At 46.6% G+C, this 21,596-nt stretch overlaps 1 protein-coding gene across 2 annotated transcripts in view; it reads left to right on the forward strand.

The window, feature by feature from the left end:
* acoxl (acyl-CoA oxidase-like) overlaps positions 1-21,596 on the forward strand; it is a 323,411-nt gene that overhangs the window by 50,999 nt on the left and 250,816 nt on the right. For both annotated transcript variants that reach the window (XM_078400283.1, XM_078400282.1), the window contains 2 exons: positions 6,720-6,852; positions 19,335-19,369. In XM_078400283.1, the coding sequence (XP_078256409.1) occupies positions 6,720-6,852; positions 19,335-19,369 (168 nt within the window). The remainder of the gene's footprint in view (positions 1-6,719; positions 6,853-19,334; positions 19,370-21,596) is intronic.

Genomic DNA, 21,596 nt, shown 5'->3' on the forward strand with positions numbered 1-21,596 from the left:
AGCCAGTCGATGTGTTATATCTGGACTTTCAGAAGGCCTTCGACAAGGTCCCACATAGGAGATTGGTGTACAAACTTAAAGCACACGGTATTGAGGGTTCAGTGTTGAGGTGGATAGAAAATTGGTTGGCGGACAGGAAGCAAAGAGTAGGAATAAACGGGTCCTTTTCGGAATGGCAGGCAGTGAGTAGTGGGGTACCACAAGGCTAAGTGCTGGGACCCCAGTTATTTACAGTGTATATTAATGATTTGGACGAGGGAATTGAATGCAACATCTCTAAGTTTGCGGATGACACGAAGCTGGGTGGCAGTGTTAGCTGCGAAGAGGATGCTAGGAGGCTGCTAGGAGGCTGTAGAGTGACTTGGATAGATTAGGCGAGTGGGCAAATGCATGGCAGATGCAATATAATGTGGATAAATGTGAGGTTATCCACTTTGGCGGCAAGAACAGGAAAGCAGAGTATTACCTGAATGGTGAACGATTAGGAGAAGGGGAGATGCAACGTGACCTGGGTGTCATGGTGCACCAGTCATTGAAAGCAAGCGTGCAGGTGCAGCAGGCAGTGAAGAAAGCGAATGGTATGTTGGCATTCATAGCAAGAGGATTTGAGTTTAGGAGCAGGGAGGTTCTACTGCAGTTGTACAGGGCCTTGGTGAGACCGCACCTGGAGTATTGTGTGCAGTTTTGGGCTCCTAATCTGTGGAAATACGTTCTTGCCTTAGAGGGAGTACAGAGAAGGTTCACTAGATTGATCCCTGGGATGGCGGGACTTTCATATGAAGAAAGACTGGATAGACTAGGCTTGTTCTCCCTGGAATTTAGAAGACTGAGGGGGGATCTTATAGAAACATATAAAATTCTTAAGGGGTTGGAGAGGCTAGATGCGGGAAGATTTTTCCCGATGTTGGGGGAGTCCAGAACCAGAACAGCTTAAGGATAAGGGGGAAGTCTTTTAGGACCGAGATGAAATCTTGGCTTCAATTCAATTTTCTCAAACTCAATTGCGACAAATCTGAAATCATCATCATTGGACCAAAAACCCTCACCAAATCCACCCACAACTTCACCCTCAATATTGATGGTTTCCCAGTATCCACCTCCCCTCACATCCGGGATCTTGGAATCATCCTTGATCAAACCCTCTCCTTCGACAAACACATCAAACACATCACCAAGGCAGCCTTCTTCCACCTCAAAAACATCGCCCGTCTCCGTCCATCCCTCTCCTCCACAGCTGCTGAAACCCTCATCCACGCCTTCATCACCTCCCGTCTGGACTACTGTAACAGCCTCCTCTATGGCGCACCCTCAAAAATCATAAATAAACTCCAACACATCCAGAACTCCGCTGCCCGTCTACTCACCCACTCCCCGATCCGTGACCATATCACCCCCGTCCTTTACAAGCTCCACTGGCTCCCCATCCCCCAGAGAATCCAGTACAAAATCCTCCTCATGACATACAAAGCCCTCCATAACCTGGCCCCATCCTACCTGACTGACCTCCTCCACAGACACACTCCCACCCGTACCCGCCGCTCTGCTGCTGCTAACCTCCTGTCCCCCCCAAATCCGGACCAAACTCAGATCCTGGGGGGACAGGGCTTTCTCCATCACTGCTCCCACCCTCTGGAACTCACTACCCCAAACCGTCAGAGACTCCTCCTCACTCACCACATCCAAAACATCACTGAAGTCTCATCTGTTCAGCACTGTCTTCAATCACTGACCGTTACCTCACCTTCTTTTTCCTTTTCTCTTCGTTTACTCATTTATCTATTTATTTTCTTTTATGTTTTAGTAAACCTTGTAAAGCGTCTTTGAGTGTTAGAAAAGCGCTATATAATTGTAATGCATTATTATTATTATTATTATTATTATGAGAAAACATTTCTTCACACAGAGAGTGGTGAGTCTGTGGAATTCTCTGCCACAGAAGGTAGTTGAGGCCAGTTCATTGGCTATATTTAAGAGGGAGTTCGATGTGACCCTTTTTGCTAAAGGGATCAGGGGGTATGGAGAGAAGGCAGGTACAGGTTACTGAGCTGGATGATCAGACATGATCATATTGAATGGCGGTGCAGGCTCGAAGGGCTGAATGGCCTACTCCTGCACCTATTTTCTATGTTTCTATGTTTCTATATGAGGAAAGATTGAAAAGACTAGGCTTGTATTCACTGGAGTTTAGAAGGATGAGAGGGGATCTTATAGAAACATATAAAATTATAAAAGGACTGGTCAAGCTAGATGCAGGAAAAATGTTCCTAATGTTGTGCGAGTCTAGAACCAGGGGCCACAGTCTTAGAATAAAGGGGAGGCCATTTAAAACTGAGGTAAGAAAAAACTTTTTCACCCAGAGAGATGTGGAATTCTCTGCCACAGAGGGCAGTGGAGGCCAAATCACTGGATGGATTTAAGAGAGAGTTAGATAGAGCTCTAGGGGCTAGTGGAATCAAGGGATATGGGGAGAAGGCAGGCATGGGGTATTGACTGGGGACGATCAGCCATGATCACAATGAATGGCGGTGCTGGCTCAAAGGGCTGAATGGCCTCCTCCTATACCTATTTTCTATGTTTCTATGGATACGTACATGGCTGTGACAATAACAAACCAATACCAATTTATGCAGCCAATGGAACAATGAAATTTTTATCTGCTGCTGGGGTTGAGAGGGAAAGATAGATTGGCCAGAGTAGACTAGATGGGCTGAATGGCCTAATTCTGCTCCTATGACTTATGAACTAATGAACCGAGGTGAGGATTCAACCCAGATCGATGGTGTTCCAGGAGGTATGGAAATAGGTGGGCATCTGAAGGACTGTGTATAAGTGTTGACTTCTTGGAAAAACAAACTGGAGGCAAAACATATCCTACAAGTGCAGTCAGATCAAGTTGAGCCTATTGTCATGATGCATAAGTATGATGTTGGTACAGGTACAATGATAAATATCGCTTGCAGCAGCATTACAGGTACAAACCCTGCACAACACACAGAAATCTGAACTGGATGATGTGGGACTTCGCAATGTGGGACAGCTAGAGGCACATTTATTAAAAATATAACATTCCCCACATTCACACAATGAACTCTTTAGGTGTAGGAAAGAGACAGCAGATGCTGGTTTAAATCGAAGGTAGACACAAAATGCTGGAGTAACTCAATGGGTCAGGCAGCTTCTCGGGAGAGAAGGAATGGGTGACGTTTTGGGTCGAGACCCTTCTTCAAACTGACCATGATCTCCTTGGAGGGCCAGAGGCTATCGGGTGATCTTGTGGAGGTGTAGCAGATCATGAGGGAAATAGATAGGGTGAATGCACAGTCTTTTACCCAGAGAGGAAATCAAGCACCAGAGAGCAGGGTTTAGAATAGAGATACAACCATGGAAACAGGTCCTTTGTTCCACTGAGTCCATGCCAACCATCAGGCTATTTCTATTTTATCCCACCATTGCATTCACTCCCTACTCATTTGGAGCAATTTATAGAGGCCATTTGACCCATAAACTCTCATGTCTTTGGGATGTGGGAGGAAACCGGCGCTGTCACAGGGAAAACGTGCAAACTCCACACAGACAGCACCCAAGGTCAGGAGCGAGCCCAGGTGCTGTTAGGCAGCTCTATCAGCTGTGCCAACTGTGCATAGAATTACGGTGAGAGGGAAAGAGTTGCCAGAGGAAGTAATGAGTCAGGAACAACAATGACATTTAAAGGGCATTTGGACAGGTACATGGAGAGGAAATGTAGAAGTGTGTGGGCCATATGCAGGCAAATGGGATGGGACAGCATGGACAAGCAGGGCTGAAAGGCCTGTTCCCATGCTGCAGGACTCCTGTAACAGCGAGTGAGCATCGAAGTGTCCTCAGCATCCTGTCTCAAAGTGAGATTGAGGGTTGCCCTGACTTTTAGAGATGGGCAGACACACGTGAGGCTGTGAATGCGGTTTCCAGGGGTCACCGACAAAACCACAAGTTGTGAAACAAAACGGAAGGAGACTGATGCAGGCAGAGGTCCCACTCGTGGGCTGTTGTCTTCAACAGGTTCTGGCCTTTACATCAGAAATTAGCAGATAGAAACTGAAGGGAAGCGACAATCAAGTCAAGAGTGATTAACTGTCATATGAATCGAACATGACGCCTAGATCAACTAATGTCATCGGCAAACAAATGATCCATATCCCTCCATCTATAAAAGGACTGGACAAGCTTGATGCAGGAAAAATGTTCCCAATGTTGGGGGAGTACAGAACCAGGGGCCACAGTCTGAGAATAAAGGGGAGGCCATTTAAAACTGAAATGAGAAGAAACTTTTTCACCTAGAGAGTTGTGAATTTGTGGAATTCTCTGCCACATAAGGCAGTGGAGGCCAATTCACTGGATGAATTTAAGAGAGAGTTAGATAGAGCTCTAGAGGCTAGTGGTATCAAGGGATATGGGGAGAAGGCAGGTACAGGTTACTGATTGTGGATGATCAGACATGATCACAATGAATGGCGGTGCTGGCTCGAAGGGCATCCTCCTGCACCTATTTTCTATTTTTCTACTTCCTGCAAATCTGTATATATCAAAACACAGATGAACACATATATAATAAATAAAGATTCAATTAATTCATATCCCAATACTAGATTAAAAACCTACCCTGAAGTCCGGAGTGCAACTAAAGATGGTACGCATGGTACACATCATAGCTGAGTTTAGTTTAGTTTAGAGATACTGCATAGAAACAGGCCCTTCAGCCCATGGAGTCCGCGCCGACCAGCGATCCCTGCACATCAATACTATTCCACACACACCAGGGACAATTTGCAATTATACCAAGCCTATTAACCTACAAACCTGTACTTCTTTGGAGTGTTGAGCAGTTTTCAAGATCCCGGTTAGCACGCAACCAAACCTTTTCACTGTACTTTGGTACACTTGACTATAAACTAAACTAAGCTGACTGGTAGACACAAGATGCTGGAGTAACTCAGCGGGTCAGGCAGCATCTCTGGAGAGAAGGATTCGGTGACCTTTCGGGTCTCCTTCTCCCCAGAGATGCTGCCTGACCCGTTGAGTTACTCCAGCATCTTGTGTCTACCTTCGATTTAAACCAGCATCTGCAGTTTTCTTTCCTAAACTAAACTGGCTATCGGGAACAAGCTGTTCTTGAACCTGGTGAAACAGCCTGAACGCAAGAAGGAACACTGTGACTAAAATATTAACAGGACCAGAAATGTTCTGCATTCAGGCTTAAAGAGAGCGTTCTTTAATCTGCTTCGCCTATAGGAGCAATGTGTTCTGAGACGACATTCCCTCCACATGTCTTCTTCAACACTACTCAACACTGACCTCAGCATCTAGGATCAACTACGGACTGTGTCTTTGGTTGCACTATGGTCTTTGGTTTTGCACCATTACGGTTACAGAGTGGAGGTTTAGGTCTATTCATGTGCACCGAGGTACAGTGAAAACCCTCATTTTGCATGCTATCCAATCAGATTACATAATACATAGAAATATAGAAAATAGGTGCAGGAGAGGCCATTCGGCCCTTCGAGCCAGCACCGCCATTCATTGTGATCATGGCTGATCATCCACAATCAGTAACCCGTGCCTGACTTCTCCCCATATCCCTTGATTCCACTAGCCCCTAGAGCTCTATCTAACCACAGATATGTACAATCAAGTCAAACTCAGCTACAATAGATAGAGCAATGGGGACGACACAGAGTGCAGAATATACTGCTCAGTATGGTAGCAAACTAGTTACAGAGACAACGTTTATTCTTTGTGTGTTATTGTGTTCATGGGTCTGTAAAGCTGCGTTAAATAAGAATTTCATTGTTTCGTTGCTGGTACATATGACGATTAAACACTCTTGACTCTTGATTGGTTGAACGGTACAGCATGGAAACAGGCCCTTTGGCCCACCGTATCTAGGCCGACCATCTATCTCCCGTTCACACTACCTCTTCGTTATCCCACTTTCTCATCCACGCCCTACGCACTGGGGACAATTTACAGAGGGCCAATTATCCTACAAACCCGCACGTGTTTGGGATGTGGGAGGAAGTCGGAGCACCTGGAGGAACCTCACGCGGTCATAGTGAGAACGTGGAAACTCAGCACAGGCAGCACCCGAGGTCAGGATAGAACCCGTGCTTCTAGTGCTGGAGACAGCTGCCCTCCTGCTGCACCACTGTGCCGCCCTTCACTCTTCAATCTTAACACGAATGTTCAGTAGCGTTGCCAACTTCCTCACTCCCAAATATGGGACAAGGTGACGTCACCGCCCCCAGCCAGCGGCCACGTGCTCCCGCTCCACCAATGGCGGCCGCCCGGGCCGGGAGGTGGGTTGCTATGCAACCTCCGTCAGGCGAACACAGTCTAGGTCCTGACTCCTGAGGCCCAGGCGCCACGTAACAGATGTTGCTACCCGGCCCGGGTGGCCGCCATTGGTGGAGCAGGGTACACGTGGCCGCTGGCTGGGTGAGGTCACGTGGGGCGCGGTGCGGTGACATCACCCTTTGTCCCTTATTTGGGAGTGTGATAGTTGGCAACCCTACAAATCGGGACAAGGGCGGTCCCGTACGGGACAAACTAATTTAGCCCAAAATACGGGATGTCCCAGCTAATACGGGACAGTTGGCAACCCTGATGTTCAGTGACACTGAGAGGAGATGTTGGGGACGTCTTACTCAAATACTGAGGATATATTTTCTGAATTGTTCCTGCAGATTCGGTTCAATATCAGAGGACGGAGTCTACCAGTCGGCCATTAAAGACAGAGGCGCTCGGTTTAATGTGATGTTAGCAGCCCTGACACCGTCGAGGATTGCTTTGATATTTCAGGCACTGGGAGCCATGAAGGTTAGTGCCTTCCCTATCAAGGACAGCGCTTGCGATGCGAGGTAGAACACGGAGATGCAGAGACCGCATCAATGATGCGCTGACATCACAACAAATTACTCATCAGTAATACTAGGTAATCAGATGTCAAAACCAAAGTCCATGGTACGACCAAAATAAAGTCCATAGTAGATCACAGTTGCTGAGGTCAGTGTTGTGCAGTGTTCAAGAGCCTGATGGTTGCTGGGTAGAAGCTGTTCTTGAACCTGGAGGTCACGGTTTTCAGGCTCCTGGACCTTCTTCCCGATGGTAGCAGCGAGATGAGAGTGTGGCCAGGGTGGTGTGGGTCAGTGAGAGTGTGACCAGGGTGGTGTGGGTCAGTGAGTGTGTGGCCAGGGTGGTGTGGGTCAGTGTGAGTGTGGCCAGGGTGGTGTGGGTCAGTGAGAGTGTGGCCAGGGTGGTGTGGGTCAGTGAGAGTGTGGCCAGGGTGGTGTGGGTCAGTGAGTGTGGCCAGGGTGGTGTGGGTCAGTGAGAGTGTGGCCAGGGTGGTGTGGGTCAGTGATGATGCTGGCTGTCTTTTTGAGGCAGTGCCTCCTGTAGATGCCTCCAATGGTGGATAGGTCAGTATCTGTGATGGAGCGGGCATTGCCCACCACAATAAGACATTTCTGGTATTGTTCCCGTGTTGTCCAGGTAGGTGGGGTTGTAGGTTTGGTCCATTGACACATGGAAATGCAGCTGCTAGAATCTTGAGTAAAACACAAAGTGCTGGAGGACTCAACGGATCAGGCAGCATCTGTGGAGGGAATGGACAGACGACGTTTTGAGTCGGGACTCTTCTTCAGACTGACGGAGTGGGGGGAAGAAAGCTGAAAAAGAGGTGGGGGTGCGACAAAGCCTGGCAGGTGATGGGGATGATTCGCAGATGGGTGGAGTAAGTGACAAAGGCTAGAGGAGACGAGGATGTCAGATTGGGAGGAGGAGGAGTGAAATGGAAAGCCAGAGGGAGGGATATGGGTGGAAAGGGAAAAAGGGGGAATAAAAGCGTAAAGTGGTCCATTGAGTCTCTGGCATCTTCAAGCAGTGCTCCTTGCAATGCCTGTAATCCACTCGCAGGCCTATAAACTCTTTTTTTAAAGTTTAGTTTAGAGATACAGTGCGGAAACAGGCCCTTTCGGCCCACCGTGTCCGCGACGACCAGCAATCCCCGCACATTAACACTATCCCACACACACTAGGGACAATTTTTACATTTACCAAGCCAATTAACCTACATACCTGCACGTCTTTGGAATGTGGGAGGAAACCCACGCAGGTCACGGGGAGAACGTACAAACTCCATACAGACAGCACCCGTAGTCGGGATGGAACCCGGGTCTCCGGTGCTGCATTCGCTGTAAGACAGCAACTCTACCGCTGCACCACCCTGCCGCCCTGAAGGGACGTGACGGAGTATGGCGTACAGAAAGGAGATTGACAATCTTCTAACTTGGTGCCAAGACAATAGCCTTTCCTTCAATGGCAGCAAGACAAAAGAGATTGAAATTGACTTCAGGAAGTGCAGCAGTATACACAGCCCAGTCTACATTGATGGTGCCAAAGTAGAGGTGGTCGAAAGCTTCAAGTTCCTGGGAATGAATGTAACCAGCTATTTGTCCAGTCATTGAAGGTATGGCCAAGAAAGCACACCAACGTTTCTACTTCCTTAGAAGGCTTAGGAAGTTCGGCATGCCCTCAACAACCCTCACTAATACAGATATGCCGTAGAAAGCTTCTTGTCGGGATGCATCACAGCTTAGTTTGAAAACAGATCCATCCAAGACCGCAAGAAATTGTAGAGAATTGTGGACGCAGCCCAGACCATCACCCAATCTAACGTCACTTCCATTGACTCCATGGACACTTCACGCTGCCTCGGCACGGCCAGCAGCATAATCAAGGACAAGTCACACCCTGGTCACTACCTCATCTCCCCTCTCCCATCTGGCAAGTCGTACAGAGGTTTGAAAGCGTACACCTCAGGAACAGCTTCTTCCCAGCTGGTATCAGGCAGCTGAATGGTTTTCTCATCGGAATTGCGGTCCTGACCTCCCATTACCTCATTGGAGATCTTTAACTATCTTTATTGGACTTCAATGTTATATCTTGCAATAATTGTTGCACCCTTCTCTGTATAGGCTTGATTGTACTCATGTACAGTATTTTCTTTGACTGGATACCACGCAGACAAAAGCTTTTCACTGTACCTTGGAACACATGACAATAATGAGTGAATGATTTAATAAGTTTATTACACATACAAGGAATGTGCCTTGGTGCTCCGCTCACAAGTAACAACACAAACATACAGTAAACAATTAAGAATAAGCATAAAACATTAAGAATACAACATTACGGTTTAAACGTGTGAGTGAAATAAACCAGAGCAAAAAGAGACTACAGACTTTAGGTTATTGAATAGAGCTACTAGTCGTGGAAAAAAAGCTGTTTTTATGTCTGGCTGTGGCTGCTTTGACAGTCCGGAGTTGCCTTCCAGAGGGAAGTGCTTCAAAGAGTTTGTGGCCAGGGTGAGAAGGGTCAGAGATGATCTTGCCCGCTCGCTTCCTGGCCCTTGCAGTGTACAGTTTGTCAATGGGGGGAAGGTTGCAGCCAACAACCTTCTCGGCTGATCGAACGATTCGTTGCAGCCTCCGGATGTCGTGCTTGGTGGCTGAGCCAATAAACTAAACTAAACTTAACTCGGCATCATTGGCCAGAGAATAGTAGGAGCGTGGAGCTCAGTTGCAGAGGTAGTATTTGTGGGGAAAATCCTGACACACTTGAGGAGCAGCTGGGGAGCAGTGGTCACTAAAGATCAAATGTTCTCATTGAGAAAGTTGGGTTACATTGGAGAGGCCTGTGTGAAGCCTGCTCAATAGGCCAGGACGCTGTCCAGCTTTGGAATAATGTCTTGAGTATTTCCTTCGATTATGATATAAATGGTTTTAAAAATTAGGGTCACATAAAATGGCCTAGATTGATTCGATTAACTTGCCTCAGAGTAGATTACATCTATGTGCGATAGTTTATCAAAATATTAGCGTGGGTTTCATGTCCATTTCAGGCAATGGACATAAAATTACAGTTTACAATTTAATTTATTGTCACATGTACCGAGGTACAGTGAAAAGCTTTTGTTGCGTGCTATCCAGTCAGCAGAAAGACAATACATGATTACAATCGAACCGTTTAGTGTATAGATACTTACATGATAAGGGAGTAATGTTTAGTGCAAGATAAAGCCAGCAAAGTCCGATACGATAGGATATGATAGAACTTTATTTATCCCAGGAGGGAAATTAATTTGCCAACAGTCATAAAAAATTCAAAATACATGAAACAAAGTCTGATCAAGGATAGTCCGAGGGTCACCAAAGAGTTAGCTAGTAGTTCAGCACTGCTCCCTGGTTGTGGTAGGGATCATTCAGTTGCCTGATAACTGTCCCTGAATCTGGAGGTGTGCCAGAGAGCTGTCTCTTTGCACTAAAGTCATCGAGTCAAAGTCCTGACTGCACGGAAACAGGCCCTTCCATCCACCTTGTCAATGCTGATCAAATTGACATACTGGGCTATCCCATTTGGCTGCATTTGTCCCATATCCCTCCGTCCTATCCATACATTTGTCCAAGTGTTATCTCAGTGCCTGCCCTGAGTTGGTTCAAGTTTTATGATTCTCTATAAACCGCCGAGACAAAGGAGCCCACCAGGAAAAGTTATTTTCTCAACTCATCCTTTGCCAGGACTTGAGAGCCGGAGGAGGTAGTTAAGGCAAGTACTATAACAATATTTAAGACACTTAGACAGCTACTTGGAAAGGAAAACGTTAGCGGGCGATGGTCCAAATGTGAGCAGATGGGTCTAGCTTAGACGGGACATCTTGGTTGGCATTGACAAGTTGGGCCAAAGGTGCTGCTTCCAATCTGTACGATTCTCTGTCCCCATAACTCGAACAATGTTATCTATATAAGGGGAGGGAGGGGGAGGAGGGAGGGTGGAGGGGGGGTTGGGCGGGAGGGAGGGGGGTGGAGGGGTGGGGGGAGGAGAGGGTGCTGCACCAGTGCAGGGGAGGTTTGGGCCCAACGGGTCCACTTGGTCTAGTTTCAGCTAATATTGCAGGCAGGTTGATTTGTCATAGTCAACCACAAGAGGGCAGGACAGTGTTTGTGGATGAACCTGCTTGTTTCGAGTTCCCTTGAACATAGGTTGGGTGTTGTACTTAGTGAATGTTTTGTGGGGAAGAGTAATTTTCTTACATCATATCATGTATGTATTTCCCTATTCAAGAACAAGGCAATCCCTGTGTTGGAGCGGTGTGCTGGCATTTATGAAGGACAGGCTGCATTCTCATACGAAGGGTTCTTCACATTTGACCACAACATTTGATTTAAACAGAAAATGCTGGAAGTACTCGGGAGGGCGGGCTCTAGGGAAAGAAACAAAGGGCTGGTTGCTTCACCAGAACAGGGAAGGAGAGAAAACTGCAGGAAGGGTGAGGGAGGTGGGGATGTCTCTGATAGGGGGCAACCAAAAGCGATAGGAGCAGAATTAGGCCATTCGGCCCATCAAGTCTTTGCCATTCAATTATGGCTTATCTTTCTCTCCCACCTAACCCCATTCTCATGCCTTCTCCCCGTAGCCCCTGACACCCGTACTAATCAAGAATCTATCTTTGACTTTAAAAATATCCACTGACTTGACCTCCACAGCCTTCTGAGGCAAAGAATTTCACAAATTCACCACCCTCTATGACTAAAGAAATTCTTCTTCATCTCCTTCCTATAGAAACGTCCTTTATTTTTGAGGCTGTGCCCTCTGGTCCTAGACTCTCCCAGTAGTGGAAACATCCTCTCCACGTCCACTCTATCCAAGCCGCTCACTGTTCGATAAGTTTCAATGAGGTCCCCCCGTCATCCTTGTAAAGTCATAGAGATAAGTTGTTAATAAAAGTATCTAGCCAGTAGGAGCAGTTAGAGAGTGAGAACGTAGGGGCACAATGTGGTAGTTGTGTAATGTCGAGCAGGAGGACAAGCCCGGCTCGGACTGGGCACCACCTCCACTCCCTGAGAGAAACAAGGAAAAATAGCACCTTACCATCTTGTGTTTGAAGAAGGGTCCTGACCTGAAACATCACCTATCCATGTTCTCCAGATATGCTGCCTGACCCACTGAGTTACTCCAGCACTCTGTGAAACGTCACCTATCCGTGTTCTCCACAGATGCTGCCTGACCCGCTGAGTTACTCCAGCACTCTGTGAAACGTCACCTATCCATGTTCTCCACAGATGCTGCCTGACCCGCTGAGTTACTCCAGCGCTCTGTGAAACGTCACCTATCCATGTTCTCCAGAGATGCTGCCTGACCCGCTGAGTTACTCCAGCACTCTTGAGTCTTTTTAAAGTTTTGCTTTAATGATTAACTTGCCTCAGAAATTGCGGGTAGATTATGTCTGTGTACAATAGTTTAGCAAAATATTAACATGGGTTTCATGTCCATGCAATTAAAAACTTGGGGAGCCATAATGGACTACTAATTGCTGTTCCTGTATTTTTGTACTAGAGTCATAGAATCACAGAGCAGTATAGCACAGAAACAGGCCCTTCGGCCCACCTTGTCCATGCCGATCGAGTTGGCATACTGGGCTAGTCCCATTTGCCTGCATTTGGGCCATATCCCTTTCTATCCAAATGTTATCTCTGATTGATTCTACAGGTTGTACAAAGCAATTACTGATATACTCAAAAAGAGTTGAGAGACTGGAGGCACTGAAGGAGTTGAAGACCTTTTATTTGATTTTCTAATTTGACTTAAATATGCTTTTCAGTAGCTGGGGTGAGGGGGTCACAACAGAGGAACGCAGGAGTGCCAGTACGTATTTCCCCGAATGTGGTGTTGCAGGTAGATAGGGTGGTGATAGGCTTTTTGTACGCTGGCAGGGAATGTTCATCAGTTAGGGAATCTAGTATAGAACTTGGGATGTGTAGGAATGAATAGCAGAGGTTGGTTTTGCACCAAAGCTAGAAAGAAAAATGCTGGCGTAACTCAGCGGGTCGGGCAGCATCTCTGGAGAAAAGGAATAGGTGACGTTTCAGGTCGAGGCCCTTCTTCAGACTTTGAGATGTTAAAACAAGTTGGGATGTTACGTTATGATTGTACAGGATGTTGGTGAGGCCTCATTTGCCGTATTGTGTTCAGTTTTAGTCACCCTGCAATGGGAAGAAATGTCGTTAAGCTGGAAAAGGTGCAGAGATTTACGAGGATGCTACCAGAACTAGAGGGCCTGAGCTGTAGGGAGAGGTTGGGCAGGCTAGGACTTTATTCTTTGAAGCTCAGGAGGACGGGGGGTCATCTTATAGAGGTGTATAAGATCATAAGGGGAATTGAAAGGGTGAATGCATCTTTTATGCAGAGTAGGGGAATCAAGAATCAGAGAACAGGTTTAAGATTGGAGGGGCAAGATTTAATAGGAACCTGAGAGGCAACTTTTTCACATAGAGGGTGGTAGGTATATGAAACGAGCTGCCAGAGGAGGTAGTTGAGGCAAGTACTAAAGCAGCATTTAAAATACACTTGGACAGGTACATGGAAAGGAACGCTTTGGAAGGATATGGGTGAAAGGTGGGCAAGTGGGATTAGTGTAGATGGGGCATCTTAGTCGGCAGTGAGGAGTTGGGCCCAAGTGCCTGATTTAGTGTGGCTCACAGCGTCAGAGACCCGGGTTCCATCCTGACTACGGGTGCTGTCTGTACGGAGTTTGTATGTTGTTTCTGTGTCCATGTGGGTTTTCACCAGGTGCTCCGGTTTCCTCCCACATTCCAAAAACATGCAGATTTGTAGGTTAATTGGCCCACTGTAGAGTGTCCCTAGTGTGTTGGATAGAACTAGTGTACAGGTGATCACTGGTCGGCATGGACTCCATGGGCTGAAGGGCCTGTTTCCATGCTGTATCTCCAAACCAAACTAAAGTGAATTTGCAGGATGAGGGGAAGCACGGGAACCCTCTGGGTGGGCGGTGCCACGCACAGAGTCCTGCGCAGTCTCGTATCTGGCTCGGTACTGCTCTTGGCTCATGTACAGACGCGACTGTCTGATTTACTAACCATTTCCTAATTCGTGCATTAGCCTGCCCACAAAGTTCACTGTGGTTTTTATTATTTGTCTGCACATTACATTTATTTTAGCGTTGCGATTTTTTTCTCCCTCCCTGGCAGGTTGTTTTTATTCATGAGTTGTGCCTGCCACTAACAATGCCCGTATCTGTTGCTCAGCCTCTGAGCAGATCGTGAGTCGAGAGTGTTTACTTGTCATAATACGGGCAATGGAACAATGAAATTCTTACTTGCTGCAGTTTAACGAGCTCGTAAACATATTAATACACAGATAAAGAGATTATAATCAATAATATGATACATTGATAATCATAATACCAGGTAATCATAATAGTCTAAAACCGTAGTTCACAGCGCAATCAAAGTTACAGTCCATAGAAGATCACAGTTGCTGAGGTCAGTGTTGTGCAGTTTTCAAGTGCCTGATGGTTGCTGGGAAGAAACTCCCAGAAACAGGAGGTGTGCATTTTGAAACGTTGGCATCTTTTGCCTGATGGGAGAGGGGAGAAGAGGGAGTGACTGGGGTGAGACTGGTCCTTGATTCTACTGCTGGCCTTGCCGAGGCAGCGTGAAGTGTAGATGGTGTTCAGAGTGTGTTTACAACCTTTTTTAATTACAAGATCAAAATGGAGCAAAGTACTCCAGGTGTGGGCTCATCAATGCCCTGTGTAACTGAAGCACAACCTCCCAGCTTTTCCCCAACAATAAATGATAACATTTTGTTCGTTTTCCTCATTTTGTACTGCTGAGTACAAGGACGCGAAGATGTCTTTCACCTGGGAACAGTGCAATCCCTCACCATTTTGCTAATATGATTATTTTCAATATTTCCTTCTAAAATGAATAGTTTAATAGTTTTCCAAGTTGTGCCATTTGTGAGATCTTTATTCACTCACTAAACCGCTCTAAATCTTTACCATCACTTTATGTGATCGTCATGTTAGCGAACAAGAGGAGCTGTTATCATAATCCGACAATGTCATGGTTACAGTTACTGAAACAAGATTTTATTTACCAGCTTTCTCTCCCCCGACCCCCCACTACAGTCAGTCTGAAGAGACGTTGTCTGACCCGCTGAGTTACTCCAGCACTTTGTGGCTTTTAATACAACCTTCCCCCTATCACCGTGATAGTATCACGGACATCCTTCTCCTCTGTTCTCCTCCTAACCCTCTCTACAGCTTAACAGTATTATTTTCTCTCCTTCTCAGTTCTGACAAGAATGATCAGTGGGGATAAGAGTGGGGATAAATGGGTCCCTTTCAGAATGGCAGCCAGTGACTAGTGGGGTACCGCAAGGCTCGGTGTTGGGACCGCAGCTATTTACAATATACATCAATGACTTGGATGAAGGGATTAAAAGTACCATTAGCAAATTTGCAGATGATACAAAGCTGGGTGGCAGTGTGAACTGTGAGGAAGATGCTATGAGGTTGCAGGGTGACTTGGACAGGTTGTGTGAGTGGGCGGATGCATGGCAGATGCAGTTTAATGTGGATAAGTGTGAGGTTATCCACTTTGGTGGTAAGAATAGGAAGGCAGATTATTATCTGAATGGTGTCAAGTTAGGAACAGGGGACGTACAACGTGATCTGGGTGTCCTAGTGCATCAGTCACTGAAAGGAAGCATGCAGGTACAGCAGGCAGTGAAGAAAGCCAATGGAATGTTGGCCTTCATAACAAGAGGAGTTGAGTATAGGAGCAAAGAGGTCCTTCTGCAGTTGTACAGGGCCCTAGTGAGACCGCACCAGGAGTACTGTGTGCAGTTTTGGTCTCCAAATTTGAGGAAGGATATTCTTGCTATTGAGGGCGTGCAGCGTAGGTTAATTCCCGGAATGGCGGGACTGTCATATGTTGAAAGACTGGAGCGACTAGGCTTGTATACACTGGAATTTAGAAGGATGAGAGGGGATCTTGTCGAAACGTATAAGATTATTAAGGGGTTGGACACACTAGAGGCAGGAAACATGTTCCCAATGTTGGGGGAGTCCAGAACCAGGGGCCACAGTTTAAGAATAAGGGGTAGGCCATTTAGAACAGAGATGAGGAAAAACTTTTTCAGTCAGAGAGTTGTGAATCTGTGGAATTCTCTGCCTCAGAGGGCAGTGGAGGCCAATTCTCTGAATACATTCAAGAAAGAGCTAGATAGAGCTCTTAAGGATAGCGGAGTCAGGGGGTATGGGGAGAAAGCAGGAACGGGGTACTGATTGAGAATGATCAGCCATGATCACATTGAATGGCGGTGCTGGCTCGAAGGGCCGAATGGCCTCCTCCTGCACCTATTGTCTATTGTCTTTTGATCCTGGGGATAATTGGGTTAACATATGATGAGCGTCTGTCGGCACTGGGCCTGTACTCGCTGGAGTTTAGAAGGTTGAGGGAGGGACCTGATTGAAACATACCGAATAGTGAAAGGCCTGGAAAGAGTGGATGTGGAGGGGATGTTTCTGGTGGGAGAGTCTAGGACAAGAGGGTATAGCTTCAGAATAAAAGGACATACCTTTAGAAAGGAGATGAGGAGGAATTTATTTAGCCAGAGGTTGGTGAATCTGTGGAATTCATTGCCACAGACGGTGGTGGAGGCCGTCAATGGGTACTTTTAAAGCGGAGATTGATAGATTCTTAATTAATAAGGCCTCAAAGGTTGCAGCAGAAGGCAGCAGAATGGTTTGAGAGAGAAAGATAGATCAGCCATGATCGAATGGCAGAGTAAACCTGATGGGCCGAATGGCAGAGTAAACCCGATGGGCCGAATGGCCCAATTCTGCTCCTCTGACTTATGGTCTTATGGACTCTGACGTGAAACATTAAGTCTGATCCTTTCCCTACAGGAGCCCGCCCTGTGGAATATTTCCAGCATTTTCCAGCACAAAATCAAATGTTGTGGTCAAATGTTTAGAACCCTCTGTATGCGAATGCAACATGCCCTTCATAAACACCAACACAGGGATTACCTTGTTCTTGAACAGGGAAAAAATAGCTATGATATATGAAAATTACTCTTCCCCACAAAACATTTACTGATTACTAGATCTGTGTACAATGATACTTTTTCAATACATCTTGGTCAGCATGGATATGTTGGGCCTTGGAATAGACACAAAATGCTGGAGTAACTCAGCGGGACAGGTAGCATCTCTGGAGAGAAGGAATGGGTGACATTTCGGGTCGGAACCCCTTCCTCAGACTAGAGTCAGGGGAAAGGGAAACGAGAGATATAGATGGTGAAGTGGAGAGATATAGAGTAAATGAATGAAAGATGTGCAAAAAAGTAACGATGATTCAGGCGTGCAAATGGAAAGTTTAAAGGAGAACTGCAGGGAAAGCTTTTATACGGAGTGGTGGGTGTCTGGAACGCGCTGCCGGGGGTGGTGATGGAGGCACATATAATAGTGGCATTTAGAGACTTTTAGATAGGTACATGCAGACAGAGGAGATTAGTTTAATTTGGCATCATGTTTGGCACAGACATTGTTTGCCAACTGTACTGTTGTACGTTTTATGTTTGACTAAAAAATGCGAGAGATGGATAGGGAAGGTTTAGAGGGATAAGAAGGAAAAAAAACTGCAGATGCTGGTTTAAAGATTCCATTATAGATGAGGCTCTCACTAGGGTCTCCTCAACATCCCGCAGCACCGCTCTTGCTCCCCCTCCCCCCATTCATAACAAGGATAGAGTCCCTCTTGTTCTTACCTTCCACCCCATAAGCCATTGCATACAACAAATTTTCCTCCAACATTTCCGCCACCTCCAACGGGATCCCACCACTGGCCACATCTTCCCATCTCCACCCCTTACTGCTTTCCGCAGAGACCATTCCCTCCGAAACTCCTTGGTCCACTCGTCCATTCCCACCCAAACCACCAGCTCCCCAGGTACTTTCCCCTGCAACCGCAGGAGATGCAACACCTGTCCCTTTACCTCCCCCCTCAACTCCATCCAAGGACCCAAACAGTCTTTCCAGGTGAGGCAGAGGTTCACCTGCACCTCTTCCAACCTCATCTACTGTATCCGCTGTTCCAGATGTCAACTTCTCTACATCGACGAGACCAAGCGCAGGCTCGGCGATCGTTTCGCTGAACACCTCCGCTCAGTCCGTCTTAACCTACCTGATCTCCCGGTGGCTCAGCACTTCAAATCCCCCTCCCATTCCCAATCTGACCTTTCTGTCCTGGACCTCCTCCATTGTCAGAGTGAGGCTCAGTGCAAATTGGAGGAACAGCACCTCATATTTCGCTTGGGCAGTTTACACCCCAGCGGTATGAACACTGACTTCTCTAACTTCAGATAGTCCCTGCTTCTCCTCTCTATCCCCTCCCCCTTCCCAGTTCTCCCATTAGTCTTCCTGTCACCGATTACATCCTATCTTTGTTCCGCCCACTCCCCTGACATCAGTCTGAAGAAGGGTCTCGACCCGAAACATCACCCATTCCTTCTCTCCCGAGAGCTGCCTGACCCGCTGAGTTACTCCAGCATTTTGTGTCTACCTAAGGTTTAGAGGGATATAGGGCAAGCGCAGCTAGATGGGAAGTTGAGCTGTGGGGCCTGTTTTGGTGATGCATGACTCTACGACTCTAGATAGAAAAGAGAATGAGAACATTTTCAAGCCCTCTGTGCATAAAAGATAGCACTAATTCATGTCCATTTGTGGTTAACAACCTGTTATACTGGTCTTTGTGATTATAGACCCTTGGTGAGACTAACGCCTGGAGTATTGTATAAATGTGCATCTCCTGACCAAGAAATAATATATTGCTGCAGATGAAAGAATATCAGAAATCTATCAATCTCTATTTTTAATACAATCAATGAATGTGACAGCAGCCTTGCAGTTCAGTTCAGTTGAGTTTATTGTCACGTGTACCGAGGTACAGTGAAAAGCTTTTGTTGTGTGCAAACCAGTCAGCAACAATACATGATTACAATCGATCCACATACTGCTGTAGACATTTAAGAGTGTGGAGCGATTGTAATATGTAATTGTAGATCTGCTTCTGTGGCTAGCGCGCAGTCTGGGTTGAGCGCAAAGTTAGGACACAGGTTAGAATCAAGTTTACAATTGCAAAGTCGAGAACTCCAAAGAGTTATCACCCTTTGAAAGAGGACATTTCTCCTCAGTGCAATCCTCAATCTTCTCCACCTTAATTTGAGTGCGTGATACCCTCCACTCCCTAGTTCTGTATTTTTTTATGGGATGGGAAGCACCCTCCCACTCCCTATCCCATCGAGCTCAACAAGTCAGCAGCATCTGTGGAAGGAATGGACTGAGGATATTTCGGGTCGGGATCCTCCTTCAGATTGATTGTCCAGATAAGTCTGGTCTCTGTTTAACAATACATTTCTTTTTGCATTTTCAGCTTGGACTGACGATCGCCATTCGTTACAGCCACAGGTAAATGAAATAAATTATCTTGAGAGTCGATTCACATGGGAGGTAAAGTGAAAATTGGGTTGATTCAAGTTGTGGTTCATGTTCTGGAGTTGAAAAGGGAAGTGCAAGCTGAGCTCTGCTGACTCACTTCTTCCAGGTGATTAGATTTAGCCGTTGCTTTGTATAATGGTCTTTGTTTAAAATACAAGCCATAAATTTCCATGACAGGGCAAAGTGTCTGCTTGTATCTGAAGGTTGTGAAACCGCTGTGGCTAATTTCCTGGCGTCCCCAGAATCCCCTGACTGAGAGACCGTAGCTCCCCTTTACACCCCCACTGTTACCCACCTACACACAAAAATCATCCACTTCCTCATGGGTGGTTTGCAAGAAATGAATCTTGCAAATATTGTGAGTTTTCTTTGTGTACTGAGTGCATTGAGGAGATGTCAGCAACATAAGAAAATAATTTAAAATATATAAAGATTAAAGGGGGTTGGATAATGAAAGGAATAGTAGAGTGGACGTGAAAAGGATGTTTCCAGTAATGGGAGAGTCTAGAATCAGAGGGCACAGTCTCAGAATAAAAGGACCTACCTTCATAATGGAGATGAGGAGGAATTCCTTTCGCCAGAAGGTGGTGAATCTGTGGAATTCATTGCCACAGATGACCAAAACATTGGGTATTTTTAAGGCAGATTAGGAGGAGTGTCAAAGGTAATGGGGAGAAGGCAGGAGAATGGTGTTGAGAGTAGGGTTGCCAATTGTCCCGTATTAGCCGGGACGTCCCGTATTTTGGGCTAAATAGGTTTGTCCCGTACGGGACCGCCCTTGTCCCGTACAGGACCGCCCTTGTCCCGTATTAGGCCCGTGGGCCGCTGTTGGCCCACGGACCAGGAGGCGGGTTGCTGGGACAGTGTAGGCTAACGGAGGTTGCGTAGCAACCCGCCTCCCGGCCCGGGCGGCCGCCATTGGTGGAGCGGGAGCACGTGGCCGCTGGCTGGGTGAGGTCACGTGGGGTGCAGGGCGGTGATGTCACCTTGTTCCATATTTGGGAGTGAGATAGTTAGCAACCTTAGTTGAGAGGGAGAGATAGATTAACCATGATTGAATGGGCTGCATGGACTAATTCTGGTCCTATGTCTTATGATCATACAGAATGTACAAGGTATGGTCACTAAGTTTACAGATGGCATAAAAATAGATAGAATTATAGACAGTGGTAGATGGTTATCACAAGTTGCAGCAAGGTCAGATGGATAAGGGTTGAGGAATGGCAAATGGAGTTTAATTCAGATAATTGCAAGGTGTTGCATTTTTGGAAAGTTGAACAAGGGCAGGAGCTTCTCATTGGTGTGTTGTACAATCCATGAAGTGGTATCGCAGGTAGACAGGGTTGTGAAGAAGGCTGTTGGCATATTGGCCTTCATCATTCACGGCTGAGTATAGAAAATGTCATGTCACCGCTACACAAGATGTTGGTGAGGCTGCACTTATAGTATTGTGTTCAGTTATTAGTCACATTCTATCAGAAAGATGCCATCAAGCTGGAAAGAGTGCAGAGAAGAATTACGAGGGTGTCGCCAGGACTCAAGGGCCTGAGCTTCAGGAGGAGGTTGGGCAGTCTAGGGGTTTGAGATCATGTGACAGTAGAATTAGGCTATCCGGCCCATCAGGTCTACGCCATTCAATCATGGCTGATCTATCCCTCCCTCCTAACCCCATTCTCCAGCCTGCTACCCATAACCTCTGACACCCATACTAATCAAGAATCTATCTATCTCTGCCTTAAAAATATCCACTGACTTTGCCTCCACAGCCTTCTGTGGCAAATAATTCTACAGATTCACCACCCTCTGACTAAAGAAATTCCTCCTCATCTCCTTCCTACAAGAACATCGTTTAATTCTGAGGCTGTGTCAGAGGTTTGCTCTGAAGACAGATCCCCAACACGAAACCTCACCTAATGATGTTCTCCAGAAATGCTGCCTGACCCGCTGAGTTATTCCAGCACTCTGTGAAACGTCACCTATACATGTTCTCCACAGATGCTGCCTGACCCGCTGAGTTACTCCAGCACTCTGTGAAACGTCACCTATCCATGTTCGCCCGAGATGCTGCCTGACCCGCTGAGTTACTCCAGCACTCTGTGAAACGTCACCTATCCATGTTCGCCCGAGATGCTGCCTGACCCACTGAGTTACTCCAGCACTCTGTGAAACGTCACCTATCCATGTTCGCCCGAGATGC

Source organism: Rhinoraja longicauda, chromosome 5, assembly GCF_053455715.1.
Source record: "Rhinoraja longicauda isolate Sanriku21f chromosome 5, sRhiLon1.1, whole genome shotgun sequence".
NCBI lineage: Eukaryota > Metazoa > Chordata > Chondrichthyes > Rajiformes > Arhynchobatidae > Rhinoraja > Rhinoraja longicauda.